Source organism: Schistocerca nitens, chromosome 1 (assembly GCF_023898315.1).
Source record: "Schistocerca nitens isolate TAMUIC-IGC-003100 chromosome 1, iqSchNite1.1, whole genome shotgun sequence".
Lineage (NCBI taxonomy): Eukaryota > Metazoa > Arthropoda > Insecta > Orthoptera > Acrididae > Schistocerca > Schistocerca nitens.
Window position 1 is genome coordinate 1,092,920,817 of NC_064614.1, and position 18,009 is coordinate 1,092,938,825.

An 18,009-nucleotide genomic window follows, 5' to 3' on the forward strand; every position below is an offset into this window, starting at 1 on the left:
GACGAGATGAACGAGAGCACGTCGCTCATGAGTTAGGGAGGGAGCTTAATCTCCCTGAGCTCGTTCCCACGGGAAGACGGCCAGTGTTCGTGTTGCAGAGATACAATGTCCCTACGTGTAGCAACACAGAGAACGTCCGAGAGAACATTAGTTGCTAAAAGGCCTGGGCAGTAGAATTGGAGTGCTGGCGACGGCAGCAGCGAGCGAGACAAGGCATTCCTGGAAGCATTACACCGGGGTGACACAAGGTCATGGGATAACGATACGCACATACACAGATGGCGGTACTGCAGTAATTCATATGAAAGGATCCAAGGTGATTATGGCCTTACGACGAAAATTAAGACTTTGAACGCTGAATGGTTTTTGGAGCTAGACACATCTACATCTATACTCCGCAAGCCACCCAACAGTGTGTGGCGGAAGGCACTTTACGTGCCATTGTTATTACCTCCATTTCCTGTTCCAGGTGCGTATGGTTCGCGGGAAGAACGACTGCCGGAAAGCCTCCGTGCGCGCTCGAATCTCTCTAATTTTACATTCGTGATCTCCTCGGGATGTACAAGTAGGGGGAAGCAATATATTCGATACCTCATCCAGAAACGCACCATCTCGAAACCTGGACAGCAAGCTACACCGCGATGCAGAGCGCTTCTCTTGCAGAGTCTGCCACTTGAGTTTGCTAAACATCTCCGTAACGCTATCACGCTTACCAAATAACCGCTCTTCTTTGGATCTTCTCTATCTCATCTGTCAATCCGACCTGGTACGGATCCCACAGTGATGAGCAATACTCAAGTATATATCGGACGAGTGTTTTGTAAGCCACCTCCTTTGTTGATGGACTACATTTTCTAAGGACTCTCCCAATGAATCTCACAACCTGGTACCCGCCTTACCAAAAATTAATTTTATATGATCATTCCACTTCAAATCGTTCCGTACGCATACTCCCAGATATTTTACAGAAGTAACTGCTACCAGTGTTTGTTCCGCTATCATATAACCATACAATAAAGGATCCTTCTATGTATTCGCAATACATTACATTTGTCTATGTTAAGTGTCAGTTGTCAATCCCTGCACCAAGTGCCTATCCGCTGCAGATCCTCCTGCATTTCGCTGAAATTTTCTAATGCAGCAACTTCTCTGTATACTACAGCATCATCCGCGAAAAGCCGCATGGAATTTCCGCCACTATCTACTATGTCATTTATATATATTGTGAAAAGCAATGGTCCCATAACACTCCCCCGTGGCTCGCCAGAGGTTACTTTGTCTGTAGACGTCTCTCCATTGAGAACAACATGATGTGTTCTGTTTGCTAAAAACTCTTAAATCCAGCCACACAGCTGGTCTGATATTCCGTAGGCTGTTACTTTATTTATCAGGCCAGAGTGCGGAACTGTATAGAACGCCTTCCGGAAGTCAAGGAAAATGGCGTCTACCTGGGAGCCTGTATCTAATATTTTCTGGGGCTCAAGAACAAATAAAGCGAGTTGGGTCTCACATGATAGCTGTTTCCGGAAACCATGTTCATTCCTACAGAGTAGATTCTGGGTTTCCAGAAATGACATGATACGTGAGCAAAAAACATGTTCATGGGACATTCCGTTGTGGAAATAGTTAGGGAATTCAATATTCCGAGTTACGAAGTGTCAACAGTCTACCGATAATACCAAATTTCAGGTGTTATATCTTTCCGCTGACAACGCAGTAGCAGACGCCGTCGCTTAACGACCGAGAGCAGCGGCGTTTGGGTAGAGATGTCAGTGCTAACAGACAAGCAACACTGCGCGAAATAACCGCAGAAGTCAATGTTAGACGTAAGACGAAGATGTCCATTAGGAAAGTGCGGTGAAATTGGGCGTTAATGGGCTTTTGCAGCAAAGGGCCGACGCGAGTGCCTCAGCCTCTCTCCTGGGCTATTGACTGTCGGTTGGACCCTAGACGACTGGAAAACCGTGGCGTGGTCAGACGACTCCCGATTTCAGTTGGTAAAAGTTAGTGGTAGGGTTCGAATGTGGTGCAGAACCCACGATGCCATGGACCGACGTTGTCAACAAGGCGCTGTGCATGCTGGTGGTAGTTCCGTAGTGGTATTGGCTGTGTTTACATGGAATGGACTGAGTTCTCTGGTCAAACTGAAACGATCATTTGGAGACCATTTGCATTTGTGGACTTTATCTTCCCCAAAAATGTTACCAGGCCACAATTATTCGCAACTGGTTTGAAGAACATTTTGGACAAATCGAGCGATTGATTTGGCCACCCCGGTCACCCTACGTGAGCCCCATCGGACGTTTATGGGACATCGTCGAGAGGTCAGTCTGTGCACAGCATCCTGCACCGGCAACACTCTTGCAATTATGGACGGCTATAGAGACAGCATGACTCAGTACTTTTGCAGGGGACTTCCAGCGACTTGTTGAGTCCACGCTACGTCGAATTGCTGCACTACGCCGGACAAAAGGTGGTCCGACACGATATTAGGAGGTATGCCATGACTTTTGTTACCTCAGTGTATTCTTACAGGCGGCGCAATGCCTTCTGCTTGCTTCCACACACGCATGCACTTGACGCAACATGCGTTGGCTTTGTGTTGGGCACTGGATTTCTATTCGGGAGTACGGTGGTTCATATACCCGTCCGGCCACCCTTATTTAGGATTCGCGTGGTTTCTCTAAATCGCATTAGGCAGATATCGGGATGGTTCCTTCGGAATGGATCTGTAGATTTCCTTCCCTGCATTCCCCATACCACGCTTGCGCTCATCGTCGACGACACTGTAAAATCCCAATTTCCTCTATTTCATTAGGTCCGTGGTGGATAAATGGTGTTTCATGGGTTGTAATTTATCGCACCTCCGTAATAATAATGCCAAAAATTCAGAGCCTTTTTGCCATAGTTTGGTTATTGTGGTTTGGCTGTTTGTGTTTTAATGTTAAGACGCTGGTCGTGGGACGTTATCTCAGCTGCTTCATTTGGCACTCCCTGCGGGTTTCCCGCTGCCAGTTAATACGCTTACCCCGGGGATGGCAAGGGAAGCCTTATTTTCGGTAAACAGAGGCTAATGCTTTGTCTGCGGGTCACAGAACTGCGGGACGTTGCTCTCCACCGCCACCCTAACAGAAAAACACTGTTGACAACAGCACGGCAATAGTCCTGCACGCGGGCGGGGGTATTAAGGAGTGTAAAACGCCCCGTAGATGCGACTCCACAACACAGGCGATTCGTGCTTATTTTTAGGATACTACGAATGTACAATGGAGCTTGCCTTTACCCGTCAGATGGCCTGGTGAAATTATTTTAACGAACAACACACACACATTACGGCGAAAAAAAGCATCAGGTTTAAGGCAGACGAATGTACATACCGTGATCTCCCAACTCCACCGACAAAATTCCGGAGTTTGTTGGAGGATACTTCTGGTTAATTTCGTACAAGGGCACCGCAAGTCTCCGGTGGCTGGTTAGAGCACAGTAACTGCATTTCGTTTGATTTCTTGCCCCCGTTGATTTTCCTATCTGCATTACACTGAAAATATCTGCAAACGTCGACGGTATACGCTGTGTGTGTTGCTTGTTCAATTCACTCATGGAGTAACAGTTCCAGGACATAGAGTATAATTCTTATGGTACTTCCCTACAGACTAGAACTACACTCTGGGTTGGGGCTTGTGCTCGAAACCTTGCCTTTCACGGGCAATGATGTAATCGATTGCGCTCTCAAGGTACCAATCTCAACGCTCCCTCACGACTTCATTTCTGCCAGTACCTCTCTGCTGCTTTCAAAACTTCGCAGGAGATCACCTGTCTACGTGATACCGAGTGTTTTCGAACATACAAGACAGTTTACTTTCTACATGATAATTTCTGAATTATTAAATATGATGAATCCGCCTCCGTGACCTAGGAAGCGCCAGGGTGGAAATATCCCTGTGACACTATTGTCACTAGAGTGGCATTATCGACTGTCTATCGTCACACTGTAGCACACGAATATTATTTCTATGCCGTTTTGACAAGACATCTAATTTAGAGAGAATATTATTACTGTCCTAACTTCTGCTGCTGCGCGCAGTGTGTAAGACGTTTTTATTCTTGTATAGGCCATAGAAAATGATACATTGAGAATACTGAAATAAGTGTGGAACCAGTTTTGAAAACCTAAATGGTTGTAGAGGAAATATTGTTACTGGATTCGTTTTCTGTCATCGATCTGTTTCGCCTATTATTTGATAGGACGTAGCTAATTGGTGACTGGTGGAATTTATGAAACAGAGAAAAAAAAGCATGGCTTGGGTCTAACTGTTTTGTTTTTGCCGCCTTCCATATCGAAATGAGTACCGTCAGGATTGGATGGGCGCTAGTTCAGTCTCCATCCCAGGATACTTGTCGCTAATACTAAACGTAACTAATGAAAAAATGACTGTTGGACTTCGTGATTTTGTTGAGCTGTTCACACATTATCAGACAAAGCGTTGCGTGGACCAATCTCTCTGTCACGTTTCATTGAGAGAACGTTCCACTGTGTAGATATTTAGTAAGATGGTAAAACAAGTTTTTGTCGACTTACGACGAAAACCTGTTTAAAAGAATCGTTAGAATTCAAACCAAAAGTGGACGTTAAGTTTGATTGTTACAGAAGACGTATTATTGAGACCTGACTCAAGATTTCCTTGCAGGCGTGTGGTACTGGTAGTGTGTGAACCGCTGACATAATACAAGCGAGCTGAAATCATGGTGTCAGACGGAAATAAGTAAGGAAAACAGAAAACTCACAGTGTCCGCGCGCAGCATCCTTACGAAGTCTGCATTGAAGATACAATAATGATATTTGTGACATTTTGCTTGAATGCAATGTTCGGTAAATTTTGTGCTGTTTTCTATGGGTGTTATTTTTATTTTTCAGAGTGAACTCATCAGCCCACAATGGCAGACACCAGTCAATCCGAGCAAACACCTCCGATTGAACCTCAGACGAATGGTGTTTCTGACGGTATAGATGACGATGAACGAAACAAAATGCGTCCAGCTGATATTGATGCGGTGAGTGATTTAATTAAAGATAAAGCATATTCAGATTCTAATTGAAGCTGTACTTTGATGACGTTCAATTCTCTGTGGGTGATGAAATCTCATCGTTTTTGGTAAATTTGTTGCAATAAAATGTCTAAAAATGGTACATCGCGCCGGCACAGCTTACTTAAGTCATTGCTTGCGGTTTATTATTTTAATGTAGTGAGCCATTGCTTAAGATAACGAGTTTTGCTTAATTTAATCAAGGTTATGAACCTAGAATTCTTAATCAATCATTCGACTGGTTGGCAGCTCAGTTTCTGGATCCATTGGAACTAAATTCATTCGCTTCTGCATAGTTAAACTCCCCTGCAACAAAAGTGCCATCCGCGATCTTCCTTGGAATACCTTCCCTTGTAGCATTTCTCCAAAGACATAGGCAAGGAGCTGGTTGAGTCGTATTGTGTGACCAGTACATTCATGTCTTCTTCGCACTGTTGGTCTCCCAAATGCCCTTTCTTCGCCAGTTCTTTGCAGGAGTTGCTGATTATTTATTTTATCTGTCCACTTCACGTTTTACAAATTTTCCCCAGCACCATATCACATATACATGAAAAGATTTCATTTAATTTTTGCCTATTGTCCATATCTCACAGCCATACAGTGTTACACTCCCTGTGCAGCTTAAAACCACCTTTTTCGTTACTCCAATATATATGTTGTCTGAGCAAAGCATTTTTCTTTTATTCATGAACATCATTTTTTCTTCTGTAAATCTTTGTCGTAGCCTATCTGGTTCTTCTATCTTTACTTATCTTACATCCTGAATATTTCTCTGACTTATTTATGTTTGTCTTCTGGTTCCTTGGAGCACATAGGTAGTTCTATCTTTCTTGAGTTAATTTCCATTTCGTACTCATCCCATAGTAGTGTATCGAAGGGATCTAAAATTATTTTTCATGATTTCTTTCATCTGGAGCTATACAGTTATTTCATCTGCAAACATAAGAATCTGTATTTTTCCTCCATTTCATTCTGATACTTGCACAGTATCCAGAGCAGTCGTTTGTTGTTAAGTTCTGTGTAGATGTCGAAAAGGGATGGAGTCAGATTGCAACCTTGTCCAACACCTTTAAGTATTCTAACATTTTTTGTGTATTTGTGTAGTTATTATCTTTACTAGGCCTTGTCACTGTTCTTTGTATAGTTCTTTAATTATTACTCTGTCTCTATAGTCTAGTTTAATGATGCTTAGAATTTCCATTAGTAGGTTCCAGTTGAGAATGTCAACTGCTTTCTAGAAGTTTGCAGTAACTATGTAACTTTCGCTGTTTATTATTAATATTAAATACTTTTTAAGTGTGAGCTACAATGCTCAAAGCCCAGTGACCTTTACATGTAGCTAAGTTACCTTGTTACTTTTTGGAATCAATTAGCATGATACTTTTCCTAAAATATTCTGGGTTAGTAAAAGTTTTACAATCAAATTTTCCACCTGGGATGTTACCAAACCACTACTTACTTTTTCAGAGCATTTCATACTTTCTTAAATTCTTGTTTAATTTTTGTGGCTCATAATACAACTCTTCAATATAATATTGTTTCCATTCTATAAGAATCCCTTGCTCCTTGGACGAGGTTGAATTGGTGTGTAATTTTTGTTTTCCAGAATGCTTTCTTATTAGTATTCTTTGTTGCTTGGTGTTTTTTAATGTATTTGCTTCCCACATCTCAGGTTTTACTTTAAATCTGCAATTTCTTTTTGTTTACAGCTTGTACTGCATTGCAACTAATCTTCGATCGCTGCTCTTTGTTTAATTTGCCATGGAATGGAGTGAGGTTGATCATTTTTACAAGGTTTTTGATTCTGGACAAATCATCATCAGTTTTCTGTCATATTAGCAGATCCTTTGTCTCTCCATTTTCTGCGATCCATTGCTTCCTTCTTAAGGCTGCTGTGTGTTGTACCGTCCATCACATCATCCAGTATCTGAAATCTCTTCCTTCCTCACTTCCTTTTCCCTTGTACATAACCTTCTAAAACTGTTTTTATCAGTTCGTCCTTCTTTCTTAATATATGCGCAGTCGAATTTCTTTTTCTTTTTTTTTAATTACATCTGGTAACTGTCTTTTCTCTCCCACTCTTCTCAGTACCTCTTCATTTTTTTTCTCTATCCGTCCAACTTATACTTTCCATTCTCTGTCCTGTCCATATCTCAAAAGCCTTCAGCCTTTCTCTGTCTTTCTTCCTCAAAGTCCGTGTTTCAGTGCCATATAGAAGAACATGCTATACAAAACATTTTATGAGTCTGTATCTCAGCTCTCTGACCAGACTGCTGCAGAAAATTCTTCTTTTCTTATAAAATGACTCTTTTTGCCATTGCTATCCTTGTTTTAATTTCTGTGCTGCACTTCCAGTCTGTCTCTATCCTGCTAGCAAGATACTTAAAATTCTGCACCTTTTCTAATATTTCTCCATACAGCATAATTTTATTTATTTCCTCCTTGTGCCAATACTTTTGTTTTCTTTGTGTTAATTTTCATTCCAAAATTTTTTCCGTTAGTTTCAATGGTGTCCACTAAATCCTGTAATTCTTTTTTCCCCTGTGGCTAGAAGGACCATGTCTTCCTCCAATTTCTACTCCTTTGACATCTAATGAGCATTGGCCAATCATATTTTCCAAGTAGAGGTTGAAAAGGGTAGGTGATAGACAGCATCCTTGTCTTACTTCTGTTCCTAGTCTGGACACCAATTATGCTCAGCTATGATCATCAGAAATTTAGCATGTGGAGAACACAGATGGCAGGCATCAGAATAAACGTTTTCCAATAATCTTCTTTTTTATCAGAGTTGTAGTATTCATATTTTTTTATGTGATCAATCTTGCTTCATTAGATTTTTTAGGTTGTAAAAAATACTTGTCAGTCGAGTAGCTCCTCAGTTTGGCTCACAACGGCTGAGTGCACACTGTTTGCCAACAGTGCTCGGCAGATTGGATGGTCACCCATCAAAGTGTTAGCCCAACCAGACAGTGCTTAGCTTCAGTGATCTGATGGGAACCAGTGTTACCACTGCAGCAAGGCCATTGGCTATATTGTACTTCCATTTGGAATTATATAGACTCACAAAAACATAAAATTTTAATCCGTCAGTGTTAGATTTGTTCAACAATGGGAGTTCCTCTTTAATACATTAAAGCTGCTGCCAGAATTAAGAAACCTGAATCTATCTTCATACTAGCTGATAATTAATTAACAAACAGAGAACCATAGTGATCAGTGTCGGCCTGTAGTGTCAGTCTAACCCCATTCCTCTTTTATTCCCTGATGTCATTATTGTGATAGTGTCCTGTATCCCCTGGTTTTATGCACGTACAAAATTTTCTTGACCCATTCTGAAAGAATGTATCTGTGACACCAGCTCTTTTTCAATGCTAAAGCAAAAATGTCTTTGTCTGTCTTCTTACATTTCTGATTCCTAATCCATACCTTCCTGTCATTTCAGCTTTTTGTTCATCTATTTTTACAGCATTCCAGTCCAGAATAAGATTCTCTGTCAGCCACATATTGCAGTACTTAAAGTTGTTTGTACCCTCCTTCTGTTTCATCACCACTATGTCCAGATGTTGGCATTTGCACCTGTATGATCGCTCTGATATATCTACTTTTTCTGCTATAATTTTAATTAGAGTTATCCTGTCACTATACAGTACATAGTTTATCTTTTCACCTCTCCCCCACCCCCATTCTTTAAACAGTACACCACAACTCTTGTATTTTGTTTTGATTGCCTGAATATATTTCTGTTGTCAGGAGAAAGACTGACCAATTTTTTGATGTTTCTGTAGAATATCTCTTGCATGTATCAATTTCTATTCATGGTGATTTTTATGATTGTAATGAAAACACACATAATGCCCTGTGTAGTTCTATTTCTCATAGATTAGTAGAAAAAAATTTGAAAGGGGGCAATGTTACCCCATGATGTGGGGTTACATTCACCCCTCAAATTTTGTTTATAATAAAACACATGCAGTATGGCTGTGGTATGCAGTATGAGTATGACTCTGTGAAGGGATTGCTTTGTAAAATGTTGGTTAGCTAGATACAGGTGAAACAAACATTTCTATGAGTATAATTATCAGTGCTTTATATGGAACACACTACAAAAACTTTTACTGATAAAAAGCATTAAGCTTCTTTTACTAAAGCCCTCCCAGGAAATTTATACAGAATTCTATGCCCATCAGCCAGTAGCTTTGGTGGAGGCAGCTTGCCAATCACATAACAGAATAGGGCAGTGAATATATCATGTTCTTTGGGAACAAATGTAGTTTTCATTTAGTCAGTGGGGTGAAGCCCCATTACATCAAGCTTTTGTTCTGAGGAAGAATTAGCCTACCACATTTTGGAAATAGATTTTTCTTATTATTCCCATGTTTATTTTCTTTACAATTCACTTTCTTCGCCACATATCAATGAGGGAAACTTGTTTTAATTTCCTGTTCAAAATTGCTTTTTCTAGACAATTTTTTGGATCATACAAAATTCCAACAAGTTGGGAGAATTTGTGTGTGCTGCAGTTTGCATAACATCGTTTATGCACGCAATGGCTTATTCAGGCATATTAATTTTTCTAGGGACATAATTTTGCTTCTACTCTTCTTCTTCCTTTATTTCTTCATCATCATCCTTCTATTAAATATGTTGCTGAAGTGAAAATGTAATGAGTTGACAAAGTCATCACTTCGAATGTAATCATCTACATTAAATGATTCGCATTTTCATTAATTCAGCAATTGCTGCTGCATTTTCTTGAACTTTGGTGGCCACAGATTCGTCTTGTTCTTGACCCCCAAACCTCGCTTTGTTAAAGCATTTGGTGACAGTTTCCCGTTTTATTCCCTTTACTGCCAAGCCAATCCAATTTATGGCATTCAGGACAGAAACTGACTGTGCAAGAGCAAACACACTTTGTTTCTTCAACACTAAGAATAAGAGATTGTTCTGTAATGACACTCAAATGTATAAATAACCACCTGGTCCATGTGTTTTATCTAACACGCCTGAGATGAATTGAAAAGGGCTGTTTATGGATGACGTGACCATCCAACCACTCTGATGGATCTACATCAAATCGCCATTGAGGAGTGGAACAATCTGAACCAACAGTGCCTTATGTGAGGCTGGTTGAACCTGGAGGGAACCAAGCCAATTTCACATGTGATAACGTTACTTTCAGGTGGCAGGCATTGAAAGAGCCCAGCCATTCTTCTTCTAGAAGACCACTCACCATCCATACCTTTTTGTTGCTTCGTCATGTGACTGGAAGCTTACTGACGTCTATGTTTTTGAAACAATGCAGTTTTGCTGCCTTTCCAATCACCAGTGGCTTCTCCATTTCACCTAACATGTTTCCACACAGCAGCACAGTGAGTCTTTCCTTGGACATTATTCCGCCAGTGCAGTTTTCACCTCGGGTGGTGCACTTTTCACCTTGAATTAGTAACCATTTTGAAGGCAGCGTGTGATAGAATAGTCCCCGTTTCATTGGCACTGAACATGTCATTCGGGTCATAATTCACAATTAAGTTGGACAGTAGTATTATCTTCCATTCTGTTTCTACACTTTCCTGCACATCCTTCACTTCCCTACACACTTCGTTCCACACGATGTTGTGCCCAGCTTTGAAACTGTCCAGCCATCCTGTGGATGCTTTAAACTCCGTAGTTCCAACCTATTTAGCGACTTACAGAGCCTCACTCTGTAACATGGGCCCAGATAAAGGTAAGTTTTTTTTGCCCGTGCACTTGCGAACGAATTCCATACTATTTCGTTAATTTCTTCATTTCTGGTCTTCACCTTTCTTATCATCTGCCAGTTCCCTTTGATTCATTCGTCCCGAATCTTATCCTTGTTTCTTAAAGTCTGATAAACTTATGTTTTACCGCATTATACTACTATACAGTAGTACTGTATGGGCTCTTTTCCGCATTATGCAATGAATTATTAAGTGTGTTCTTAGATTTGCTTTCCTTTTCCACGTTAGTCACGTTATGCTTTATACAAAAAAATCAGGATATACAAGTGTACTGAATGTATCAGAAGTGAAATACTTGTATGGTTTGGGCAGATTTCCAAATTGTACACGTGCCGAATTGAGCAAGTTTTACTGTATTTGAAAGGGCTATTGGTTTTTTCGTTTCACATAGAGACTTCAAATAAGAAAATAGTGTTTCAGCTACAGCTTCCTTTTTCTCTTTCATATCCTGTTCACCCGGGAGTTTAAGAGAGTACAGCTTATTTTTAATTAGCAAAATCACTGCTTCCAGTGTTTCCTTATCCACAACGAGGTACTGTCTTGTACATGAGGACCTTAGATAAGTTCTAGACATTAAAGTTCATTTTGTAATTTAGTTACAGCTTTATTTTCTGTATTCAAACTGACACCTTGTTCCTTAACTTCACTATCTAATCAAGTTGTGCATATTGTGGCCATTCTTTACAATTCAAACAAAACACGAATCTCAGTCTAAAACTTCTGCAATAAAGAGAACACTTGTAATACATATGCTGTCCAAGACTGACAGTGAATTTAAATTCATTGTTGCCCCAGTCTTAATTTGTGAACAGTGATTATAAATTACACATTTGTTTTATGCCGTATTTAGGCAAATGCGTGTGGATTACTGGAAGTCCTGTAATAATATTGTCTAGGTCAACATCAACCCTTAGTGAAAAAAGTTAGGTTACCCCTGAGGGGAAAAAGGTAGGGTGCAAGTGTTACCCTATTTTAAAAAAAGTTTGATTGTTATAACTGTGTGTACTGTTGACAGGTCAGACAACTTCATTAAAATTGGTGCATTTGAACATGCAAGAACTTGATGATGGTATGATTAACCATTTATTCTGGGCCAGAAAACTTGTTTTCCAATTGAATTTATAAGCAGATATGTGGGGCTTGCTTAAATTTCTTTTGAACTATATTATTTTTTAAATTTAATTTTAAAATGTGTGAATTCAAATCAACAAATTTCATTGTACTGTTATGATGATTTTTATTTTCAAGAAGTTATAAAGCTTCATTCAGAAATGGAAAGAAAAGAGTGAAACTCACCCTGGGGTCAGAGTCATACCAGTTGATGGTACACAGAAATTGTCAAACCGGAAATCACCTTCATCTTCTCATTTAATATCACTCATTTCTAATGTATGTTACCTGTCATAAGAGGTGACGAAAAGGAATCTCACACTTTTCAGCCCTATAAGTTCAGGTCCCATTTTATGGTTTGACCTGTCACTTTCCAAATTCTACAGAAGTGCGGGCCATATGGGGAAGGACACCTTACTGATGCTTGAGTTATCCATAGTGCCCTTAGATTCAATCTCCTGAACCTCTTGTCGTAATGGATTTGCATCTTCACCTGCAGTTCAACTATTTGGACGAGGACACTTTCTGGAGTATGTCATCTTCTTCAGTTGTCTCCTGTCCTCTTTCACCCCCATGACAATATTGGATTTCTCTGCACTCAATATCCAACACAGTAGCCAGTCCATTGTGGTGTGGCTGTCATGCACCCATTTGGTGGTAGCCCCCAGACAACACAGGGATCACACTGCTGATGTCTGAGTAGTAAACTCCCGATGTATACCATGGAGTAGATGCCCGTCTTCATGGGGCATCAGGATTTCCGGCAATGGCCATCATGCGAGGTGGCTTTTGCTGTGGCTGGGTTGCGCCCATGGGGAGAGCCTCTGATTGGAGTGGGTGGCATCAGGGCAGATGACCCACAATGAAGCGGACTAAGTCACCTCTTGCCGGTGACAGTAAGGTGCCAGCAGCCTCTAAGAAGGGCAAGATAGAGTACAATGCTGACAGGTATGACCCTAAATTGTGTCCTCTCCCGTGCTACACCATGTAGGGCTACAGAAACAACAGAGCCATATTCGACTCTGTATTTAGTCTGTAGCAGAATGGACAGGACTCTTTTCTACCTATGAAGCCTCAATTTTTTGTTGAACCTCTTGAGGATAAGTTTGGGGAAGTGACAGCGCTGTCAAAGATGAGAAATGGCGCAGTCTTGATTCTGACTGCATCCCCAGCCCAATCCCGAGCATTACTCGCTTGTGACTGGCTGGGTGATATTCCTTTTTCCATCACTCCCTATAAAAGCCTCAACATTGTCCAGGGGATTATTCTCCATCATGACCTTCTTTTGCGACGAGCTCCACATCAATCTAGAACAGTGGGGTATTCATTTCATCCGACGTGTTTACAGGGGACCCAAAGACAACAGGGTTGCTACCAGTGCCTCCATCTTGGCCTTTGAGGGTCCATTGCCTAAAAGGGTCAACATGACGCACTGTGGCGTTAAACCATATGTCCCTCCCCTTATGCGGTGCTTTAAGTGCAGGAAATTCGGACATATGTTCCCGCTGTACTTCCAGCTTCATAGCGACTGCGGATGTCCATCACATTCCAATACTTCATGTACCCTGCCTCCCATCTGTGTCAACTGCGGAGAGCACCATTCCCCTTGCTCACCAGACTGGGATTCTCCAGAAGGAAAGAAAAATCTTGGAATACAAGACCCTGGACCAACTGACCTACACTGAGGCTAAGAGGAAATTTGACTGCCTACATCCTGTACCTCTGACATCCTCTTACGCCACTGCTACGAGAACAGTTATAGCCCCATCCGTTCAGCAAATCCAGTTGGCTCTGAGCTGTAAGACTACAGCTGTCCCCTTCATGGTGGGGGGCACTTCCCTCCCTGTTGCTTCCGCACCACCTACTTCGGGAGCACTGCCCCACCCACCCCCACCCCTTCCACCCCAAACTGTCGAGGGCATTAGTCCCCACTTCTCAGCCAGAGAAGTCTTCTTCGGCTCCTCTCTCTAGGAAGGCGTCCCATGGGGACCTCCCTTCCCAGGTTTCTACTAGTGGGAAAGATGACACCCGTCAGTGGCTAAAGTGCCCAAAAGCAGCTGGTCGTAGGGCTTCATGATCCTCCTCAGTCCTGGGGACGGAATCAAAGAAGCCCTCCCAGCCAGAGAAACCTAAGGAGCAGCGAGAGAAATCCAAAAAGAAGATCCCCCCCAAGAACAAGGAAACTGTGGTGGCACCAACTCCACCACTATCTACAAGCGCTGTGTCTGAGGATGAGGTGGCGATTCTGGCGTCTGCTGAGGACCTAGATCTCGCCGGACCCTCAGATACAATGGATATAGACTGCTAAGGATCTAAGTTGGTGGCAGCAGGTGACCCTGAGGCATAAACTGCCTCACTGAGCATTTCATGCCTTCCCTGCCTCAGAATAACGTCACCCTCCAGTGGAATTGCTGCAGTTTTTTCCTCCACCTGCCTGAGCTACGGCAACTGTTAAGTTTTACACCTGCTTTCTGCATTGCCCTCCGAAGCTATAAGGGATATTATAGGAACCGTAGCGACAATAATAGAGAGTGTCAGGTGGAGTTTGTATCTATGTCCTGAGCTCGGTATGTAGTGAACCTGTGCCCCTTCACAATCCTCTTGGAGCTGTGGCCAGGATAAGGACGATGCAGGAAATAACTATCTGCAACGTATATCTTCCTCCAGATGGTGTGGTACCCCTGAATGTCTTGGCTGCACTGATTCATCAACTCCCTAAACCTTTCCTACTTTTGGAAGATTTTACTGCCCATAACCCCTTGTGGGATGGCAGCATGCTTATTGTCAGACGTAGAGGGGTAGAAAATTTACTGTCTCAGCTCGACCTCTGCCTCCTAAATACTGGGTCTTCCACACATTTCAGTGTGGTTCATGGCACTTCTTCGGCCATTTATGTATTACTTTGCAGCCCAGGACTTCTCCCATCTGTCCACTGGAGAATCCATGATGACTTATGTGGTAGTGACCACTTCCCCATCTTCCTGTCACTCCTCCAGTGTCATGCCCACAGACGCCTACCTTGATGGGCTCTAAACAAGGCAGACTGGGAAGCTTTCACCTCTGCTGTGACCGTTGAATCTCCGATACCATCAATGTAGTGGTTGAGCAGATCACTAGAACCATTGTTTCTGCGGCAGAAAATTAGATCCCTTGTTCTGTCGGGTACCCCCGGCAAAAGACTACCTTTGTGGTCGCCATAAATTGCTGATGCCATTAAAGAGCGTAGACGGGCTCTACAGCGGCATAAGCTGCACGCATCTCTGGAGCACCTAATAGCTTTTAAACAATTCCATGCCCACTTTCGCCAGCTTAAAGAACGATGAAAACAGCAGTGTTGGGAGAGGTACGCCTCGACCATTGGGTGCCATACGTTCCTTCCCTAATCTGGACGAAGATCAGACGTGGTTTTGGGTACCAGACCCCCAACAGATGTCTCGGGCATTACCATCGATGTTATCTACCAACACAAACGTGATTGCCGTGCATGTTTGCGGAGCACCATGCTCGAGCCTATGAGTCGGAGAATTACCCCCAGCCTTTCACACTCTGAAACGGCAGATGGAAGGGAAAGTCCTCTCGTTCACTACATGCCCTTCATGCCACAGTGAACCCTATAAAACCCCATTTACAGTGTGGGAGCTCCTCAGTGCCCTTGCACATTGCCCTGACACAGCTCCTGGACCAGATCGGATCTGCAACAGGTGATTAGACATCTCTCGTCCAACTACAAGCAACAACTCCTCGTCATCTTCAACTGTATATGGTGTGATGGTGTCTTTCCATCATGAAAGCGGGAGAGCACAATCATTCCAGTGCTCAAACCTGGTAGAAACACTCTTGATGTGGATAGCTATTTGCCCATCAGCCTCACCAACATTCTTTGAGAACGTATGATGTGTTGGTGATTGGCTTGGGTCCTGGAGTCATGTGGCCTACTGGCTTCATGCCAGGGCGGTTTCCGCCAGGGTCGCTTTACCCCTGATAATCTTGGGGTCCCTCGAGTCTGCCATCCGAACAGCCTTTTCCAGACCCCAACACCTTTTTTTTTTACATAAAGCTTAAGACATGATCTAGTGGCATTATATTCTTGCCACATTGAGTGGGGTCTCCGGGGCCTGAACCAGATTTTTATCCAAAATTTGGCTATTGCTCTGTACTTTCCGTGTCCAGGTTGGTGCCTCCCATAGTTCCACCCATATCCTGGAGAAAGGGGTCCCACAAGGTTATGTACTGAGCATATATATCTTTTTAGTGGCCATTAACGGCCTAGCAGCAGCTGTAAGGCCGTTGGCTTCACCTACTCTGTTAGCAGACGACTTCTGTATTTCGTACTGCTGCTCCAGTACTCGTGTTGCTGAGCAGTGCTTTCAGGGAGCTACCCACAAGGTGCAGTCATGGGCTCTAGCTCATGGCTTCCAGTTTTCAGCTGCAAAGTCGTGTGTAATGCACCTCTGTCGGTGTTGTACCATTCATCCAGAACCAGAACCTTACCTTAATGACGATCCACTCACGGTAGTGGAGACTTATTGACTCTTGGGACTGGTTTTGGACACCTGATTGACTTGGCTTCCTCACCTTCATCAGCCCTCTGCTGCCTGAGCAACGCCACCTGGGGTGCAGATTGCTCTATGCTGCTGCAGCTCTGCAGAGCCCTTGTTTAATCATGCCCTGGTGGAGGCGGGAGTCCCTCATTGAAGGTTAGGCATGCACAACTCCTCACCAGCTACGTTGCACACATTCGTAGTTCTCCTGCGCATATGATTTACTGTCTCGTAAAAAGGATTGTTAGAAATGTCTTCTGACTGGGGCCACAGGAGAGTGAAGTGTGCTGACCATTTGCATATCCATAAAAATTGTGATAGACAAGACAGACAGAAAAACAGACTTTGTTCTGGTTGGGAATAAGTGTTCTCATTTGAAGACACTGTTTCAAAGTGAAGATGTTTACCAGTGATGACGTTTTGTGTTCTAAATGTTTTGACAGAATTACAACAATGATAGTACCTGAACAAGGTTTATTCTAAATGTTTCAACATAATAACAATAGTGGTAGTGTCTGAACAAGTTGAAGCCTATCATGATGCAGATGATGCAGATTTTGCATCAGTAGATGAAGAATTAAATACCCTGAATCAGTCAACTACAGAGGTAGGTGTTAGGCCTGTTAAGAAACTATGGTCAGTGAAGTCTAGTCATAAGCTCTATGCAGAGAAATTACTAAAGCTATGGATGAATACACTACAGCAAAACTGACCACTCTCTTCGAAGTAGAAACTCCATCTTCAGAAGAAAATGAACCAAAACACTCTTGTACCTCTTGCCAGGAATTTTTCAAAATTATCAATTCAGCTGTTGAATGTTTTGCATGCTACAGTGAAAAGTTGTAAGTTTTAACTATTATTCCAAAGACATTTTCAAAGGAAACAATTTTGAAGCATATTCCATAAGTATCAAAGTACTTGGTAGACAAATCGAGAAATGTGAGGTCTTTAAAAAAAAAAGAAAAGGAGTCTGAAATACCAGATCCTATTATGATCATCCTGTAGAAGGAGCTCAAGTTCAAATAGTGAGTCATTTTGAAGATAAATGGGACTGTTATCACCAGAGTGCCAACAAGAAAGACACTATAACTGTAACAGGTGAAGGTCAAAAAGTTGTGTAAGTGAAGAGGTACATGATTCACATATTGGAAAATAAAAATTTTATGCACTACGACCTACGTGGGTAGTTCGACACCCACCTAGAGATCTCTGTTTATGTGTGTACTGCACAAATTTTGAACTTTGCATGGGGCGTGTGGAGTCATTAGTAGTCTGTGACGTAACGCGAGAGACTTGTTTGTGTCAAAATGTGGTGACTGCCATGGAAAGGGAGGACAGTCCTTGCAGACACTTGGCCTGGAAGAAATAGCAGATAACTCTGCAAAAATTACAGATGTGGCATGGGAGGAAAATAAACTAATTGAAAAAACCAGTTCCTTTGACAGTTTCATTGATGAACTTCGTAAATGGTCAGTGAAAGCAATCACACACCAGCATCTGAAGAAATTGCAGCA

The 18,009-nt window shown here is 42.3% G+C and overlaps 1 protein-coding gene across 6 annotated transcripts in view; it reads left to right on the plus strand.

Moving 5' to 3' along the window:
• Positions 1 to 18,009, plus strand: part of LOC126198643 (protein hu-li tai shao) — a 431,642-nt gene that overhangs the window by 288,231 nt on the left and 125,402 nt on the right. For all 6 annotated transcript variants that reach the window (XM_049935120.1, XM_049935111.1, XM_049935137.1 and 3 more), the window contains exon 3: positions 4,916 to 5,052. In XM_049935120.1, the coding sequence (XP_049791077.1) occupies positions 4,936 to 5,052 (117 nt within the window). In that variant the 5' untranslated portion in view covers positions 4,916 to 4,935. The remainder of the gene's footprint in view (positions 1 to 4,915; positions 5,053 to 18,009) is intronic.